This window comes from Phyllostomus discolor, chromosome 2, assembly GCF_004126475.2.
Source record: "Phyllostomus discolor isolate MPI-MPIP mPhyDis1 chromosome 2, mPhyDis1.pri.v3, whole genome shotgun sequence".
In the NCBI taxonomy this organism is placed as follows: domain Eukaryota; kingdom Metazoa; phylum Chordata; class Mammalia; order Chiroptera; family Phyllostomidae; genus Phyllostomus; species Phyllostomus discolor.
This window is the reverse complement of record NC_040904.2, coordinates 170,809,797-170,829,710: the sequence shown is the minus strand read 5'-3', so window position 1 is coordinate 170,829,710 and position 19,914 is coordinate 170,809,797. Positions and strand designations below refer to the sequence as shown.

Sequence of the window (19,914 nt, the reverse complement as noted above, 5' to 3'; positions counted from 1 at the left end):
AGAGAGAGGTATCTTTCACTCTACAACTTGTTTGTTGAACTGATAGCTAACTTTGCAAATATTCTGGGCTGTTAAATGCACACGGAAAGACACAGAGACAGTGGAGACATGCACTTACTGTGTGAATTTCTTACTGCCAAACACCCCCGAACATTGTGTCGTACTGAACCATCTTTCCTATGGAACTGGTAGGTGAGAATGAGAATGACTTACTCTCATTATAGCCTATTTTTGTAAGGAACATATGCTTTACAAAATCTAGTTCTATTCAGAACCTCTGCTCAGTTTAACATAATTTTGATTAGCCATTTTGTGTATCCAAGAGGTTTCATTTTCTAGTCCCTGATAGAAGGGCTACCTTAGCATCCTTCACTTTGTAAAGATTTTGTGGAATAAAACTAAAAGAAACAAAAGTTACACATTTGTAAAAAAAATTCCATAATAATGGCACTAGAAAAAGCAAAATCAGTGTCATCTCCAATCTCTCAACAGCATCGTTACCCCACGTGTGTGCTCTCAGCACTTGGGAAGCACGTCAAAATTTCAGTCCGTGAGATTTGGCTTGGTCATGGTTCTCCGGGGGACTGAAGGAGTCACCCTAGCTTTAAGCATGCCTAACTTAGTCCTTGGGAATGATTGGAGATGTGCAAGAACCTGGGAGGATGTGTAAAACAATGATCTTAATCAGCAATAATGTCACAGTTAGGCATGCTCCTTGTTTCATTCTTAAGGCAGTCAAGTTTTCTAGTACATATTTGTTTCTTGCACAGTGGGATTCTCACTGGGGAGATTTCTTAAAATTATTTTATATATATGTGATTTTTAATTGTAGACCAAGTTATATTTGCATATGTATTCCTCCCCATATTGGTCTAGTCTAGATGAAGAGAGGTAAATAGGAGAAAAATCAAGATCCTCATGATCTTTAATATTCTGTTCCTTTGATCTATGCATTTGTCAAAGCAGAATTTTTACTTTTTTATTGCTTATTATTTTAGGTTGTATACTATAAGAGTAATTTTGACTGCATGCAATTTCTCTTATTATGCCCCTTTGAACTCACATTGTTAACCTAATATTTATTTGTGTGCTTAATCAGTTATTAAACATTTGATGGTACCTGGGGAGTAGGGGCCATATATTTTCAGTGCTTATCCCTGAATGAAATGAAAACATTTCAGTAATGTGTTTTGAATTAGTACTATGTGCCAAAGAAGGTGTAGGGAATTTGAGGTGAATACGATGGGACCTCTAACCTGGAAGAACGCATAGTCTAATGAGGAAAACAGGTGTGTTTCATTGGTGCTTGGTCTTGAGTCTTGGGTCATAAATAGAATTAAACAAAGAAGTGAGCAGCTTCGCAGGCAAAGCACTATGTCCTAATATTTGAGGCTTAATTATCTGCCACCCTTAAATGACCCCATTTTAGTATTTGTTTTGGGGGATGGCTGCTTAATGTACAGGCTGCAGTGTACACGTATTGAGCAAAGAGATGCTCCGTAAGATCGTGACTGACTCATACAGAGCTTTAGCCAGTGATTTACTTAGCATTGATCTGTCTGTCCACTAGGCCTGAAGAAGAATCAATATAGCTAACTCTCTTTCAAGAGGCAGCTGATGAAATTAAATCCTTATTCTAGTTGGATCTGGAATGGCTAAAGAGATAAGTAAAAGAATCCAACCTAGTATTTGGAGGAGGAAGATGCACATGAAGCCCCTTCCAGAAAATGTTTGAAAGGAGGCTATGAAATACAGTAAAATGGTTTGGGTCACTTTATGGGTCAGAAAGGCAGATAGAGCCAGATTTTAAAGATCACATGAAATGACCAGGCCAGTGTGAGCCACTTATATCTCCGTGTCTGATTTTAGTTATTCCTAATTTGGGCTCTGTTTTTAGGCATGCTGTTCTGTTTTCCCTTTTAATGACTCCAGTCATATTCCATTTGGCTTTGCTTTTCCGTTTACCCTTTTGCTGCTAATTGGATTCATTTGTCTTTACTGTTTTTCTGGCCCTGCTTTCACTCTTATTCCATTTTCTTGCTTAGCTGATGCAAGGGTCCCTTATCTTGGTAAAGGGACAGAATCTGAGAGTACTGGCAGATGAACATGGTTTCTAGAGCACTTCAGCCCTAACTGTGCTCTCCCCTGGGGGCTCCTCATCAGCCTCGACCAATTAGGTGTTCCTTGACCCTTGTCTTTGGAGGTCAGGGGTTAGATAGAGGGGGCTGGTGACAAGCCTCCTTGCTCCTGCTGCTTTCTGTTTTGTACGAGCATCTCCCACATGCGGTCCATTTTGCTTAATTGTTACCCACCCTAAGTACCTCCATCTTCTGCCACTATCTCCCCTTGCCCTCCTGTTTGTTTTACCATATTTATTTTTTCTTTTTTCTCTTATCATTCATCATCTCACAAGATATTATGTAACTTAAGTTTATTATTTAAAATTTTCTTCCACTAGAATCTAAATGCCATATTTTTTGTTTTTCACTAACACAGCCCAAGGATCCAGAATAGCGCTTTAGCACTTACATTATTCTTACTAAATGTTAATGAAATAAAAGAGTGAATGACTTTCATACCCATCCACATCATTACCATGATTAGGAAAGGACTTATTTTGCATCATTAATATTTATTTAAAATATCTATTTGTTGGGACTCTTTCCTTCAATCAAGTATTATTGCAGAAAATGGTATTTTTCTCTATAGTATGAAAAGATTAGTTTGTTACCATAAAAAGCATATGAAGATTTGTGAGAATGGCTTTGATAAGCTTGAAATACTAAATGAGAGTTAGATTTGCTTCTGTACCATAGTATACTCTGGGGGGTAAAGGTATTTGCCGTAGGCTCACGTTATCATGAACATGAATTTTATTAACCTGTCTGCTATGTATAAAAGACTATGACAGCACACTACACCTGAGAGATGAAGTAAAATATTGTCCTGCTACTCCTCCGTGGCAGCAGACGCGTCCCAGGAAACCGCAGCGCTCAAAGGTCTGTTGTGTGAAAGGGATGGACAAACGGCTCAGAGGCCTGAGTGAGCAAAGAAACGCAGTCCTGTCTCGCTCTTCTTCAGCACCTAAGGAAAGAGCTTGGAGAGGCTGTCAAAATGGACTTTTCTGTATTGCAGTAAGGGGATATAGAGTTATTTTAGAAAAATTAAATTTATTTTATAAAGAAAAATCCAGAGTTTAAATAATTGCTTCTAACCTCTTGGGAATTATGTGCTAGATGAAATGGCTGAAAACGTGTGAAATTCTGGGTTTACCTGTTTTTAAGTGAACAGCAACCAAGCATGATTTTCTGCCAGAAGGTTCATAGGCCTTATGCCAAAAACTGATTAAATTGCTCAATTAAGTGAGCAGAGATGACAAACAGGACCAGCTGTAGACCCAGGCCTGGGCCATGTCCGCCGTGCACACAGCGTGAACTATAGAAGTGTCCATTTGGGGAATGTAATAATGGAAAAGGCCACTCAAAGAATTTAATAAAGTGGGCAACCCACTTTCATGATATCCTAATGCTTCAAAACTGTAGCATCCAAAACTCTAAGATTTGTGAAAAAAACAACTTTGGATTTGGAGAGTGGTTAGTTTTACATGAAATATTCGTGTTGATTTTCTTATACTATTAAGCCACCTAGATATAAAGCAAAAATATTTTTTCTTCAGATCAAGGTTCTCTCTGAACAGTGTGGAGAAAACCATTTGTAGGACTTTGGAAAAATACCAAGTCCTGGGTTCCACTTTGGCCAGACGGGGTCTGAGCGCCCTGGGGTGAGGCTCAGCCGCTGTGTGATAGGAACATTCTTCAGGGGATTCTGACGCCTGTTGCTGGCTTCCTGCCACCACAGAAAGGGAACCCATGTGTCTAGAGTCTAGGTGAGTGTCTAGAAAAATATCTAGATCAATGAGGAGACTATATGGAGTAAGAAACAGACAATCAGTAATTCAGTTGAACACTCCTCAGATTTACAACTCTTCATCCACAATTCGGAAAGCTCAGAAGCTTTGAAAAGGACAACAAAAAAGACTTCATAACAACTTACTCAGTGGCAGAACCTGCCCTACCCTCGTTCAGTTTTTGGCAGAACCAGATCTGAACTGACACGAGGCTCTTTGTGCTCTTTATTTATCCCAACAAGTGTGACGAGTCCTGTTTTGTTACGGAAGCGTGAATGTATTTTATTATGGAGGTGTACCTGCCGAACTGTACATGTACGATGTTGCCTATTTAGAATCTGAATAATTCTAATTCTAAAATGTGTGACTTTATTTGCCCCAATAACTTGTAGATAAGAGATGTTAGGCTTGTAGTAGTGGCTTCAGTTGACATTTTGTTCTGTCAGTCCTGCATCAAATTAATGAGAACATTTTACTCCTTGGTTCTAAATACCTTGAAGGAAGGGCCTCTAATATGCTCACCTTCTACAGTAATAATCTTACACATTGGATTATTTAAAATAGTATCTCTCCCTGGCTGGTGTTGCTCATTTTGATTTAGTGCTGGCCTGCAAACCAAAGGGTGGCTGGTTTGATTCCCAGTCAGGGTTCATGCCTGGGTTGCGGGCCAGGTGCCCAGTAGGGGGCGTGTGAGAGGCAACCACACATTCCTGTTTCTCTCCCTCTCTTTCTCCCTCCCTTCCCCTCTCTCTAAAAAATAAATAAATAAAATATTTTAAAAAATAAAAATAAAATAGTATCAGGGTTCACAGAGAAACAGAACAAATAGGATACATATTTATTTATTCTTGGAATTGGCTCACGGTATTATGGAGACAGAGAAACCCCATGATAAACTATTTGCAAGATGGAGACCCAAGGAAAGCTGGTAGTGTAATTCAGTCCAAGTCTGAAGGCCAGAGAACTGGAAGAGCCCATGTTCAATGGCAGCAGAATATAGATATTCTAGCTAAAACAAAAAGCAAATTTGCACTTCGACTGCCTTTTTGTTCTACTCAGGGCCTCCACAGAATGGATGATGCCCAGCAGTCCTAGGGCACTCTTCTTCACTCATTTTACCAATTCAAATGCTGATCTCTTCTGAAAACACCCTCACAGACACACTCATGAATAATCTGTCATCAGCTGTCTGGGCTCCCTTTCCCAGTCCAGGTGACAGATAAAATTAACCATGACAAGGCCCCACAATAGCCTTGGGAGGGGTGCAGGGCCCACCACCCCCATTGTAAGGAAGAACAACCTGAGGCCAGTCACAGTGTTCAGGGGAGGGCTTCATACTTGGTGCTTGGTGTTTTGGGAATTGAACATTGCTTTGTGTTGAGGAGAACTAGCAACTTAGTTTTTTTCCTATAAGTAAAGGAGTATGTGGGGGAGGGGGAAGCCCCCAAACCTCTTTTAAAGCAGAAAATATTTAATAAGCACATAAAATATATAAACATTTTTAAATCCCATGTTTATGTATAAGAATGAAGAGATGCAGATTTTATTTATCATCAGAGTCAGTTTAAGCATGAAGATGAGTGTATAAGGGTAAGATTGCTCCTAAATTGTGGTTCCAAAAAGTTTCTTTCTAATCTTGATTTAATACAGCACTTGTCCTCATTTTTATAAACTGTGCTCAAATAACAAATAGTTATTCTTAGAGGAGAGTGGTGTGGGAGGTGGGTTTGGGAGAGAAGGGTGATCACATGTCAGCCCCATTTTCTCTCCAGCTGTGGAGTCTTCAGGGGGCCACATGCAGCCCCCACAGTCCTCTGCACCCCAAGCTGGACCCCATGCTTCCTTCTCTGATTCCTCTGTCTTTCAGAACATATTGGATGCCTGGTGTTCTTACTATTTTCATAAGGTTATTGTCATTTTTCAAATGCAAGTGTGAGGGAGGAGGGTTAAGAATGAAATGGCCTAGTTGGGCTGCAGTCCTAAATGGCTCTGGGCATGCCTGAAACTCCTCCGTGTCTGCTTCTCCATTTGTTGGATGAAGGTTGTCAAACTTGCCCAACACCGAACGGCCATGGGTACACAATAACTGATGTTCTAAGAGTGCTTTGCAAATTGTTGTTTACTTAATGCAAGTGAGGTACTGGTTGAATGCACTGAGTGAATGAAATATGTTTCCACAAAAAATTCTGAAAATAGAGGATAAATTATTCATTGGAGTAAAACATCATTAATATTAATAGAGTAGTCACATAGTACGTTGGCTCAGTCAGTGCTTGGACTTCGGAGTGGGCATTCCTGCATTCGGTCTGCCTCCTGGCTCTGCCCCACTGGGGCCTTGGGCCACTTACCAGCCTCTCCACGCAGCATGTTCCTGCTCTATAAAACCAGGAACGCAGTAACACCTGGATTGTGGAGAAAAATGCATGTTAATTGGTTGTCATTAAACATGTGTTAAGCTCCCAAAGATATGAAGTGAAAATTTGATTAGCCTTTTTTTCTGTTTCAGATTAATTAAAGGTAGAAATGAGGCATAGGGAAGGAAGGCATTTGTCAACTGCAACCAGCTTCTATACTTGCAGACTTAACAAAACAGAGAATCAATAGGGTTTATTGGACTATGCACCTTTGAAAATTATTGAAAATCTTATTTTTTTCTGGAATTCTTTCTAGATATTAATCATGGCTTTCTAGGTTTAATGATGAAAACTTGAATTCTTTGTTAAAGTACCATGTTCCATACAATGTTAAAGTGAGGATAATAGAAAAGCTGTGGAAAAACTGAATTGTTCCTGGAAATATGGTGAACTTAGATACCAGGAAAAAGCAACAATAACAACCACCACCACCGCAAATACAAACACCTTGGCTATATATATTTATTTTTTAAAAATCCCACACATGTCATAAAAACAGGAATCTTTTCAAAACCATGGTCTTTTTGTTTTAGGAAAGTAAAGAGTATCCTTAGAGATCAAAAATAAAATGTGACACAGAAATGTAACATAAGTAAGGAGAGGGACGGTGATTGGCCAAGGACTTCTACCAATCATGAGAGACTGAAGGTTCTTGTTTCCACACTTCTTTGAGGGAAAGGAGACAAACCAAGAGCTCATACAAGACATGTTGTCAACTCAGGACGGTCAACCTAAAGCCAGGAACTCTGAAAAGCTATACTCGTAGTGAGAATACTGACTGGAAAAAATTGCCCCAAATAGGGAGGCACATTAGAAACTTGGTTGTCTTGTCATAGGTGTGGAGAGAGGAGGAAATGAAGTCTCTCCTGAAGACTTATAACCATAAGCTGTTCCTCAAGTGAGTAGATGACCCCAATTCTCACCACCCTCAGGTTTAAAAACAGTCCACACTAAGAATTTATTTTAAAGCGATCCCTGGTTGGAAGTTTCTTTATGTCCTTCACAGAACCAAGCATAAGTTACCTCTGGAGGAACACATTAAGTAATGAGTTCTTGCCCTGGCTGGTGTAGTTTAGTGGATTGAGCATGGCTGTGAACCAAAGTGTCACCGGTTCGATTCCCAGTAAGTACACATGCTTGGGATGCAGACCAGGTCCCCAGTGGTGGACACATGAGAGGTAACCACACATTGATGTTTCTCTCCCTCTTTTTCTTCTTCCCTTCCCCCTCTCTAAAAATAAATAAATAAAATCTTAAAAAAAAGAAATCAGTTCTTAAAATACCTCCGCAAACAAAATGACAATAAACATAGCTGAGAAATCAGAAATTACAAACAAACAAGGAAACAGTATCCTGAGTAATAGTAGTAAATACAAAGAGAAGAATTAGAATCACACAGATTTCAGTTTTTAGAATTATCTATATAGAACATAAAATATTATTTTTAAATAATGTATTCAAATAAATAGAGAGGGAATTAGAAATATAAGTCAAGAATGAAAGACAGGGTAATTTGAAAATGATCCAAACAGAAGTTTCAGGAATAAGAATATATAGTGATTGAAAGCCCTGGCTGGTGTAGCTCAGTGGATTGAGTGCAGGCTGGGAACCAAAGTATCGCAGGTTCGATTCCCAGTCAGGTCACATGCCTGGGTTGTAGGCCACGGCCCCCAGCAACCACACATTAATGTTTCTCTCTCTCTCTTCTCCCTCCCTTCCCTCTCTAAAAATAAGTAAATAAAATATTTTTAAAAATAAAGATATTTGAAACCTCAAAAAAAAGAATATATAGTGATTGAAATGAAAAATTTAGTCATTGGATTACAGAGCATGTTAGACAAAGGTCTGTAATTAAAGTATAAATTACAGGTGAAAAATATATTTCCAAAATGGTGTACAACGACATAGAAAATATCTAAAAGAAGATAAGGGATGTGGAGTGAGTTCTAATATGTATCTAAAGTTCCAAAAAGTGAAAAAGTGGGGGTAGGAGAGAAGCAAATTTTTTATTGTTGTTCAAATACAGTTGTCTCCATTTTTCACCCCACCACAGGCCCTTCCCCACCCATCCCCACCTCCCACCCTCGAACCTACCCCCTTGGCTTTGTCCATGTGTCCTTCGTACATGTTCCTTGATGGACCTTCCCCTATTTCCTCCATTATCCCTCTCCCTCCTCCCTTCTGGTTACTGTCAGTTTGTTCTTTATTTCAATGTTTCTGGTTATATTTTGCTTGCTTGTTTGTTTTGTTGATTAGGTTCTACTTGTAGGTGACATCATATGGCATTTGTCTTCCACTGCCTGGCTTATTTCACTTAGCATAATGCTCTCCAGATCCATCCATGCTGTCATGAAGGATAGGAGCTCCTTCTTTCTTTCTGCTGCATACTATTCCATTGTGTAAATGTACCATAGTTTTTTGATCCATTCATTTACTGGTGGGCACTTAGATTGCTTCTAGTACTTGGCTATTGTAAACTGTGCTGCTATGAATATTGGGGTGCATAGGTTCTTTTGAATTGGTGTTTCAGGATTCTTAGGGTATATAATCCCAGCAGTTTTTTCAAGGAAAGACTTAGAATTTCCTCTAATTGTTGAAATGCATTAATCTTCTTCTTCAGAAATAACAATAAACTCAAAATAGGAAAAAAATTCCATACCTAGACAAATGAATGTGAAACTGCATAGCATTAAAGAAAAAATAACCTTAAAAGTGATAATAATTTTTAAAGAAATGCCAGAGAATTACCTGTAAAGAAAATGACAGACAGTTGATTTCTACCTAACAACAGCAGAGGCCAGAAGAATATTTCCCGTGTGCTGAAGATATGGAATGAAGGAAATAAACATAGGAGTATAGAGTAATGTAAGAAAAATAAAGATACTATAGAGAGGATTAAAATATTTAAAATGTTGAAAGCCTAATAAAATTGACAAATCCTTATATGATTAATCCAGAGTAAAAGAAAAAGGTACAAAGAAGCCATATATAAATGAAAAAAAATTAATAGAAATGGAATGGAGATAAAAGATATATGTTTCACTCTAGACAAATGTCAGGAAAAGAACATTGAACAAAGAGAAGCCCAATATAGAAAAACCATAGTATATTATTCTTTTAAACTATTCATATAAAATATATATTAACTGAACAATATCTTGTTATATTTGTGGTTACACCCAGATGGAATCAAACTACAAATTAAAACCATGAAAATGGGGATTATAAATCCAAGACTCAGAGCTGTGGTTTCCTCTGGTGGGGTAGACTGGGTGTTTGGGGGTAAGTACAGAGAGGGCTTCAAGACCTTTGACTTTATTGTATTTTTTTAAGGCACCTCGTGGGAACATGGTCTACTATCTACTTACATTCATGTATTATTTATACACTATATGCCCTTTGATATATATGAAATTTATAAATAGTTCAAATGAAAACATCTTGAATAAGTAGCTGAATCTGAAGTTTGATAAAGCATATTTCCTAGGTTTAATTTTTAAAATATGCCCTAAAACTAATATTTTACTTGTATTTGAAATGAAAATATTTGGCTTTATTTTTAGACAGTGAAGGCTGGTAAGTAGGGTTTTTTATTTCAGGGGTTCACATTTCAGTTATTGCTTTTGAATTTCTAAGCATGCTATTATTTCATGCAACGCTCACTCCGTAGCGTTAAAATTCTGTTTGTCTTCAGGCAACAATAAAACGTAGAGCTAATGTATGCTTTCACTTACAAACCGTGTTACTATGTGGTTGCCTTACTTTATAATCTCTCAAATTCTGAAAACAAAACAAAGATGATTATGTTGGATGGATGATTATCAGTCTTTTCCTGGACTTACTAACTGTAGAAATATCAATCCAATTAAATGTCATTATACTCTAGCAGCCTATGACTTTGGATTTGTCACCTTATAGAGTTGGTTGAATATTTACATAAAATATAGTTATAAAAGCAAAATGGCAGGTGACTTGGTAGTCCTGGGCCTGGGAGACTGAGCCAACTCCTTGGCTCTCATTAGGGTCAGCATGTACTCGGCATTTCATTCAGAAACCTGGAATGCTGGAGTGCCGGAATCCTGGAAGTGATTTTTCCTTTGAGGATATGTTTACTCTTTCTGTGTTCCAAGGGCTCCTTGGTGGATAATGCTTCTTATAATCACGTTTTTAAAAATACCCTTTATTTCTCTTCCTATTGACCCTGCATTCATATATACGGTCACAAAGCCATCATATTATGGCATGTTTTGTATAATTAATTTCTCTAATAGTAATCACTTATTTATATTAACAAAAGAGAGAAGATATGCATACTGAAAACTACTCATTCTTTCAAGCCAAAAAACAAAAGTAAATGTTCAATCACATAATATCGGGCTACTGTCATTTGATAATTTAGCCACCCATAAGGAATAATATGTCAGACGAAGGTATAAATATTTTTCTGCTGGCTTTTTGCCCAGCAAAATCAGTAACAACTCTCACTTTTTCATTTATTCTAAATTATAATTCAGTGTGGTGGAAAGCAAATTGTACTGGGGCACAATATATTTATTTTGCATTTGTTAACACACTATTTGAAACTCTGCAGACTTTGCTTGGGAAAGTACTTTTTGATTGTGTATATTTCTGTATTCAGGTGATTCAGGTATATTTTTCTAGATGTTCTACATGCCCAATTTCCTCACTTAATAATAAAACAGTCTATGACTCATTGTAAATCAGTAAGGATCTGGCAATAAGGTGCAATGCATTCATGAAGCCAGTGCAGGCTATCATTGGAGATAATAAGCAGGTGCATTAATATTCATGCTTTATGAAATCCTGGTTGTACTTCTTAAAACTGTAGAACACATTTCAAGTTTTATGTTCACTAGTATATGTGTGCCAGTGATTTTCAGATAGTTCTTGTAACAATTCACTCAAGGCATCACTAGGTAATTTAGAAAACTTTCATCCATGGTTTCCATTTACTTAATTATATACTCAGCTAATGTTCCTCTGTGGCTATGCATAATCCTTTCTGGTTGGACCTTGGGTCTTTCTTTGTCTCAGCTGGAAGTGCTGTTGTATAAAACCAACTAGATACGCACGTCTGTGTATGTGCTATGATGTGTGTGGTGGGAGTCAGCGGGCAGCAAAAGGGGGAAAACAAACATTGCCCTTACAGCACAGTATTTCCCTATTGCCAAGTAAATACGATTTAGAATTTGCTTCCACATAGATGACCTACGAGGGAAGAAAAGAAAATAATGCTATGCTACAATGGATGCAGATGCACCAACAAAACTGGACAACCACGTAAGGATACACAGGCTGGGCACCGTCCAACTCCCTCACCTCTGTTATACAATTTGTCAGCACCACAAATATGGCATATGAAAGTGAGGGGGAAGAATGGGGGGAAAGGTGCAGGGAATAAGAAGCATAATGGTAGGTATAAAATAGACAGGGGGAGGTTAAGAATAGTATAGGAAATGGAGAAGCCAGTGAAGTTATAGGTATGACCCATGGACATGAACTAAGGTGTGATGGGAATGCTGGTGGGAGAGGGGTGTGGGGTGAAGGGGTATAAGTGAGGAAATGGTACAACTGTAATAGCATAATCAATAAAATACATTTAAAAACATGATTTATATGTGTCCTTAGTTAATTGATAAACACATTTACAGTAAGGCAGGTATATTATGCATGTGGACCAGGTGACTAAGCATGCACCTCAGGCTTAATATTCCTGTTCTTTGAAATCCTATTTGATTTTTTAAATTTTTCCAGGAGTTGACAAAGACTATGTCTACCTCTTTTAAAATCTTAACTATACGCATCCTGTGTCTTTCTACCTGTCCAGGGAGTGGAGGGACAGGGTTGTAAGGAAAAGGAATACTCTACCGTCTCCACACTATTACTCCTGCCCCCACTATTACTACCACCTCTGTTAGCACCATTGTCACCACTAATCACTGGAGGAGCTTTCAATGGACAACACTGAATGAGCTACTGGGGGTGTGCTACTTATTCTAGCCTTCCTCAAGCTCCTCTTGATTCCCTTTGGTTCATCCATTTATCCTTTTATTCACTCATGTGTTCTGTAAATATTTACTCAGAGCCTGCCAGCACCAAAGTACAATGCTAGATGATGGGAACAGACTGAGAACAAAATGGACAAATTCCCTGTAATCATGGAACTGGTTGATATCCTGGTGGTGGGTACATTTCCAGGGTTAATTCAGGTACTTGAGGTCTTTTTACATTTTGTAGTCTCCCTCTATGTTAAGAGTAGAGATGCTAGAATTTCTCCTGAATTTCTTTTAATTTCTCCATATTTTATATGACAGATTTATATAACATCAGTTTCTGTCTTTATATAATATCAGCCTTTGATGCATGGAGGTAGAGTTTCAGGAATACATTGAAGTTTCTTTGACACAATCTCTTAGGGATCTCTGAATTTGTGTGAGGTCTTTGGCATTGCTGTCTGGTGATGAGAATATGTTTGCATCAGAAGATGCCAAGATTCAGTAAGAAAAGAGTTAGGATCCCAAATAAGACATGAGAAAAAAATCACCAAAAAATCTCCACTGGTCAGATGGTGCTGAGTATGTTATTTTGTGACTGCTCCGTAGACGTAGGGTGGACCCCCACCCCGAATATGTTCAGATGTTTAGAATGATGATGTCACACTTGTACCAAGAGGGTATAGAAAGGTTTATTTCTCACATAGTTAAGTTCCTGGGAGAGCATGGTGACTCTCAAGTAGGACAAACATTAATCAAAACCCCCATAATCAGTGTGGGACATGACTGAGTGAGCAATATTATTTTTTTAATTTTATTTTAATCATTGTTCAAGTAAAGTTTTCTGTACTTTACTCCCATCCCAGCCCATCCACCCCTCCTTCCCCTCTTCCCTCCCATTTAATATTAAAATTTAAAAAGGAGAGTAGACACAGAAGACAGAGAAAACCAGTATATGCATAATTATTTTGCTAAAAAATAGAACTAAACGACAAAGAAAAGAATTAATTAAGGGTTCCAAAAAGACAATATACAGATGATGTATCATAGAATTGTACACTTGAAACCTATATAATCATACTTACCAATGTCACCCCAATAAATTTAATTGAAAAAGACAGTAGAATAAAGACTTGAATCTTGAAACTAAAAGGCAGGTTTTTCCCTAGAGAAGTGACAGACAACAGTAGGTAAACTTGGAAAAATTATTACACTCAAAATAAAAAATAAATACTGAGGGCATCCAAGCTAAAAAGCTCATGTACAGATAGAAAAAAATTTCCATATTGTAGTTTTCTCAGATTTCTCCTTGGTGTCACTCAGTAGTGTTAAGTGAAACAATGCTTTCAGTTCTAAGGGGGGGAAATTGGGACTTGAAAATTTTACACTGAGCATAGTTATCAGTCAAGTATGCAGAAAGTGAACAGTTTGGTCATAGGCTGCATTGTTCTCATGAACCTTCCTGAAGAATATATTACAGAGTTGGAAGTAGTTGAAAGTAGCTGGAAAACTCTAGCAGACATATCAGAAAAGATCAGTGAGTCAATTTAATTGCAAGACTAAGGTTAAAAGAAGTGCATAACTTCTAGTTGTAGACCAAATATAGAAATATCCCTCAAGTCCAACTACATAGAAATGATATATAGTGTAAGAAAATATAAGGTTTGATTTTCTCATCTTTTTTACATGAGGGAAGATGGTATCTTCATAAAGATGATAATAAAACAAGGATATGAGATATTCAAAGTGTCAAAAATTTAATAGGAAAAATAACATATTAAGTATAATAGGGTGGTGGAGGGGAAGAAAGCAGAGGGAGAAGCAACAGAAATTGAATAGTCATGTCAATGACCATAGTCGGGAGTAAGTAAAACCTGAAGACATACTTAGTGCACACATTAAATGAAGTTTAATTATAAAGGTAATAATTAGAACAAAATAGAAACCTTTTATATTTTGGAAAAATGCACATAAAAAGGTATGGTAGAAGATAAAAGAGAAGAAACTTTTAAATAGCTTTATATGTAGAGATATAGGATGATGTTCAAGATATATTATTAAATAAAGAAGTTGCAAAATAGCATGCAAAATTATACATGTCTTTTCACTAATATACTTAACATATTTATGGTTGTTTATTAATAAAATAGCACTTACTTCTTTTAAATGGTATTCCACTAAGTAACAGCTGTCTTAAGAAGTGCAGTATGTAGCCATGGTTATTGCTATTATGTTATGACCTTATGTCCCTAATCAATTAATATTTAAACTAATATCACATGCTTAACATAAAACTATATCAAAGAAGGCTATGGGTATAGTCTATGTAGTACCAGCATGTGAGTAGCTTGTAACTGGCTAAGATTAGGCTGGCAAAATTGGACAATGTTATAGGATACAAACTAATGCTACAGTCAAGTTACACAAATCTTCTGTGAAACCTTCTTAGATTATTACAACCTCCCATGGCTGCCTCTCTTCTCTTTGATTTATGATAGAAATATTTTACTGTAACATATTTTAACCTTATTTAGTATCTTTATCTTTTTTCTAAAAATTCACTATGATAGTCTTGTTTTCAGGGCAGAGATGAGAGTGATTGCCAAGTCGCTGGACTCTAAGTCCAGTTATTTAGCACAATAGTCACATGAAGCAAAATAATTGGGTAGAAATTCCAGATATAAACAAAAACACATAAATAATTATTACAGCACTTGCTGGTATGTGTATATATATATATTGTGTGCCCATAGATACTGGTAAGAAACCAAAGTTCTGACAAATAAATGACTTCGCCCCAAATTGAAAAGTTCGTGAGAGACAAAAGTCGGATTAGGGTCCAGGCTGGCTGGCTCTGGAACTGATGACACAGCAGCACGTTAGGTGTGCGGCCCCACTCAGTTATCTAACCTCGTGGACTTCTCTGTCTGTATTGGTGGAACATGGAGAGTAATGACTTACTTTATGAAGTTACTATGACGGTTATTAAGAAAAACACATCTAAGAGCTTTCTAAGCCAGGAAGCTCGATAGCAAATGTAAAATATCACTGTCGTCACTGCTATCGCCGTGCTGCCATTGTTGCCACAAGTTCATGTGGGCTCGGCTCACAGAGGGGCTGTAGATTCCTGGAGAGATCAGTCATCATTGACTTTTCAATCTCAACACTCAGGTTTTCGCTCAGACTGAACAATGCCCATGCTCTAAAACAGCTTATATTCCACGGAGAAAGACTCTCTGACAAGGCATAGTGGGGTAGGGGCCACCATGAAGTTCTTTCTGAGTTTTGTGCAAAGACCTAGTAGAGAGAAGAGGGGAGGGGAAAGATTGTGATACTCAAAGAGTTAAACTTCTTCCAGCTTAGGAAAAACAACCTGCAATTTTAAATTCTAATAATCTTCCTGTGGGAGAAGCATCAACACGTTTTGTATTGTAGTTATGCTATACAGCAACCTCTTTGCATCATTTCTAGACACCCCTTTCCTGCTTTTCCCCACAAAGACTGTCCTTGACCAACAACAGAAATGAATTTGATTTCTCTAATGCAGAAGGTAATTGGATTTTTCTTTATTGAATGCATCCCTTTAATGACTATCTCTGCTCCTTCCAATTTAGCAAGTGACCTGACATTGATCTGATGATATGGCATAAAAATAAACAGTTAAAAGCTAGGGGTGAAAAAGACCAGCTGTCTAGCATCAGAAGAAAAATGTGGGTTTTTTTGAGGGGGTCCTCATCTTGCCATTTTCCTGGGATACCCTTTATCCTTGAATGCCATTTTTACAAAACATGTGCTATAATAATTAGTCATATGGCAACAGATTTTCTCCTCCTAGAAAATATACTAATTATTTCCCAGAAAGTGCCCTGGAGAAAACATTACAAATTGAATAAAATTTACCCAATAATCATTCTTTTCTTTGAAAATATGTATTACTATGCAGACTCTTTTTGGAACAAGGTAAATGTTGCTGAACAGAATTAATCAAATCTTTTAAAAAGCTGGCAAAGCATGAAACATTTATTTATTTATTTACTGAACTTTGAGGTATTGTAAAAATACCTCATTTTGCTATTCCAGAAGGTAACAAAAGAACAGTAAATAAAATTGATGTATTTGGAAAAATAGTAATTCTTTCCTCAAGAGAGTTGTGATACAAAACTCTTTTTATGTTCAAGAATATGTGGGTTTAAGTTTTTCTAATTTTTGTCTTTATTCATTTTTAGTAATGGTATAACTCACTTGATTCATCATTAATTTTTATTCTATCATATTCCCTTTGTTTATTTTTATAAATATGATTTTTTTGATTGAAGACACAATTCATGGGTAAGAAAACATCTTGTAATTTTAATGTGTCATGAAGAAAATAGACAAGAAAGCCACCAATAAACAAGTTTCCTTTTAAAAATAAGTAAAACAAGTGTTTTTTTTTTTAAAATTAATATCAGTTGCATTTATACTTATTAAAGTAACTAACAGTTTAAATAAATTGAGAGTTTATATTAAAACCGCTTATTATTGTTGAATCCTTTCAACAGCGAAGCTGCATCATGCAAAATCACTGTGGGTTCTGAGTTAGACAGAGTCGGCCTGCATCTGCAGTGCTGCTCAGTGAAGGTCAATGAACTTGCTTTTCTTCCCACCAACCAAGAGAGGCTGAGGTCTAGTCCTAGAAATGATGAGAAATGATATAAGGAAAAATTAAGATCAAATATGTCCTGGAGACCAGGTTTTTTACCCATAACTGCTCTGATTGCACCTTAAGTGAGCACGTGAAGCTTTAGCATGCCAGTGGAAGTTTCCGGGTACCGTTTGTTTGGATGCTGTGTCGCTCAGCCAGACCAGCTTCCTTGAGAATTGATGCACCTTCTGTAGGAAGGTCAGTGGTATTGAAGAGGTCACCAATCCAGAGGGACTGCCCACTGAATCACAATCTTTCATCACAAATTATTAAATCTCACCCATTCCAGGTCAGGCCATTGCTGGAAGTTACACTCAAATGCAATGTTAAGGCCTTAAGGGCAAAAGAAAAATCTATTTTAATGGGTGATGAAACTTCTTTGTTACTCTATTCAGTGTATGTTTTAATAATTTTGATACCATCTTGTTCATTTGTATTTGAACATTATTAAATAAGACCATAATCAATTAAATAATGTCCTCTTCTCTTGAAGGGAAGGGAGGCTTTCTGGGAAAAGAAAAAATGTGTTTGTGCACACAGATGCAAACATGTTTTTCTGTATTAGGAGAAAGAAGGAAATCCATTTTTCATTCCCATCAGTTATTTAAAAGTTGCTTATATTTCATCTATTTGTGATACTTTGGACATTTGCTGAAACTATTAATACGATCTGTTGACAATGTACAATTTACCTTGTTAATGAATGTTTAAAACCAAGCGTTAATGTCCTAAGTTATTTTGTCATTTCTTCTTTGAGTAATATTTTAGTATTTTATGTAAACGATCCTTAGATATTGGAAGGGATACAAAGAGAAATTTTCAACTTTAGGGATAAAACCCAGTGGAGAGAAAAAATGTACATAAGTAAGTAAAAGAAAAGGTGGAGAATACTGTGTAACATGAAAAAGGGTCAAAGCTAAAGTTGGAGCGAACAATGAAGACATCTCAATGGTAACGTGACTTAGGTCTCAGAAGTTGGGCAGGATCTGTGCACAGGAGAAAGGTAGAGCATTTTTGGGAGCAGGAATAGAATTGCTAATTGTATGGAGGTGGAAGCACGGGAGGTAATTAAAGTAAATGTGCCATAAAACTGGGTTCGGGTGCCACACCTCACATAGCATCGAAGAAAAAAAGGGAAATAAGGGATGGTAATATTTTGACTGGAAATATTTAGACTTTGGAGTTTCTCATTAGCTAAGTTAGAAAGAACATGGTACTTAACATTACATGTTTTGTTTCTATGGGGAGGTTAATAGTATCTTAACGATGCCTTCTTTTATAAGGTAATCTTGATCACTATTTAAAAAATAATCTCAATATTTGACATGTTGAATGACCTTAGGTATACTCATTTATTATGTGAGGAATATGAACTATTAAAGTTTTTAACTGAAGGACGTATGTTTTTCTAATTTTTATTTTGCATATGCTCTAATGTTAAAATGCATATTTTATTGTCAATAAAATGAAAATTATCTACATATTTAAATCTGATGGAAGTATCTGAAAGTGCTAAATAAGTTTCTTTGATGGCTTTAGGTCACCGATATGATGCTTCAGGACAAACCCTACCCTGACTGGGGGAAATCTGCAAGAGCTTTCTGGAAGAAGGGAAATGTTAGGATCATTTTATTCTGGTAAGAGATTGTTTAATTTATTGATTGATGCTTTGCCCCTCACTCACTGAAAGACTCGAATCGGACATAGTTTTCTTTAGATACACACAGAATTCCACCTGGAGAGACATTATAAAGGTATACTATGTTCCATTAAAGTGATTAAAACCAGTCATCATAATTATTTTATGAATTAATTTCTGCTTACATATTACCACATATACACATTTACAAGAAATAAATTTTGATAATATAGTGATGCACAGGTTTTACCAGAAGTAAGTTTTTAACTCAGCAAAAACAAGCTGTAGTTTTTATCAATGAAATGTGATATTAAACTGTCTTCATGAAATCCTAAATTTCCAGTATATGTGACATAAAATTTTGAAGAAGTTATACAGAGAAGGAACCTCTTTACAAATAATTTCTAGCTTATTGGCATTTCTCCTTGACATAGATTCCATTCAATCTCCCACCCAATCATCACAATTAAAAACAACTTCTGACTTATAGAACTTCATTTTTTGTGGCGGCACCATTATTTATGAGTATTTGAGCAAGGTTAGACAGAAAAAGATAAGAATGTAAAGAGAGCAAGAAGGGCACTTTCCCCTGCCTGCGTGACACCACCCAGCTCAGTGATTCAGCCCCACGCGTGGCGAGTGAGAGGCTGTAGTAGAGGGTGCCTTGTGCCTGGTGCATTCCAGCCTGCCCACCTGCCTTTTGAAATGAAGGAAAAATCTATTTATTCTTGGATTTAATTTTGGGGGCTAACTTTTTTATGTAAAAGCAAGAAAAATCATCATAACTATGGACTTGGAAAATATACACTCAGCTATTTTGGTACTTTCCCACGGTCATTAAATGTTGCTAGGGATATAGGGCATTTTAAATCCACTTCTCAGCAGATAAACAAAAGTAGATTCTTCAATATAAAAATGAATATGATTTTGTAGATGTTTATTCACACCTTGTATCTGTGAGTCAAGTGTGGGCTATTTTTTCTGGTGCAATTAACCTTGATAATTTTTTTCCTGCCCAAAAGCTCCCCATGTAGCTTGTCTAAATAATATACATTATAATAATTGTGCTTAATGTTTATTGAAGGTATGTTTTGCTACAGGCATTGTGCTAAGTACTTTACATTCTATGTATTTAATCATTTAATCCTGACAACCCTATACAGTAGGTGCCATTATTACAAGCACAGGCCTCTGGCCCCAGAGCCCAGTCTTTAATCATTACACCGTGCCCCCTCTCAAAGAACAAAAGGTACATA

The 19,914-nt window shown here is 36.8% G+C and overlaps 1 protein-coding gene across 1 annotated transcript in view; it reads left to right on the top strand.

The window, feature by feature from the left end:
• The window catches only part of TMEM117 (transmembrane protein 117), a 401,294-nt gene that overhangs the window by 240,305 nt on the left and 141,075 nt on the right, over positions 1–19,914 (top strand). Inside the window, exon 5 of the mRNA XM_028532914.2 lies at positions 18,559–18,656. Within this exon, the coding sequence (XP_028388715.1) occupies positions 18,559–18,656 (98 nt within the window). The remainder of the gene's footprint in view (positions 1–18,558; positions 18,657–19,914) is intronic.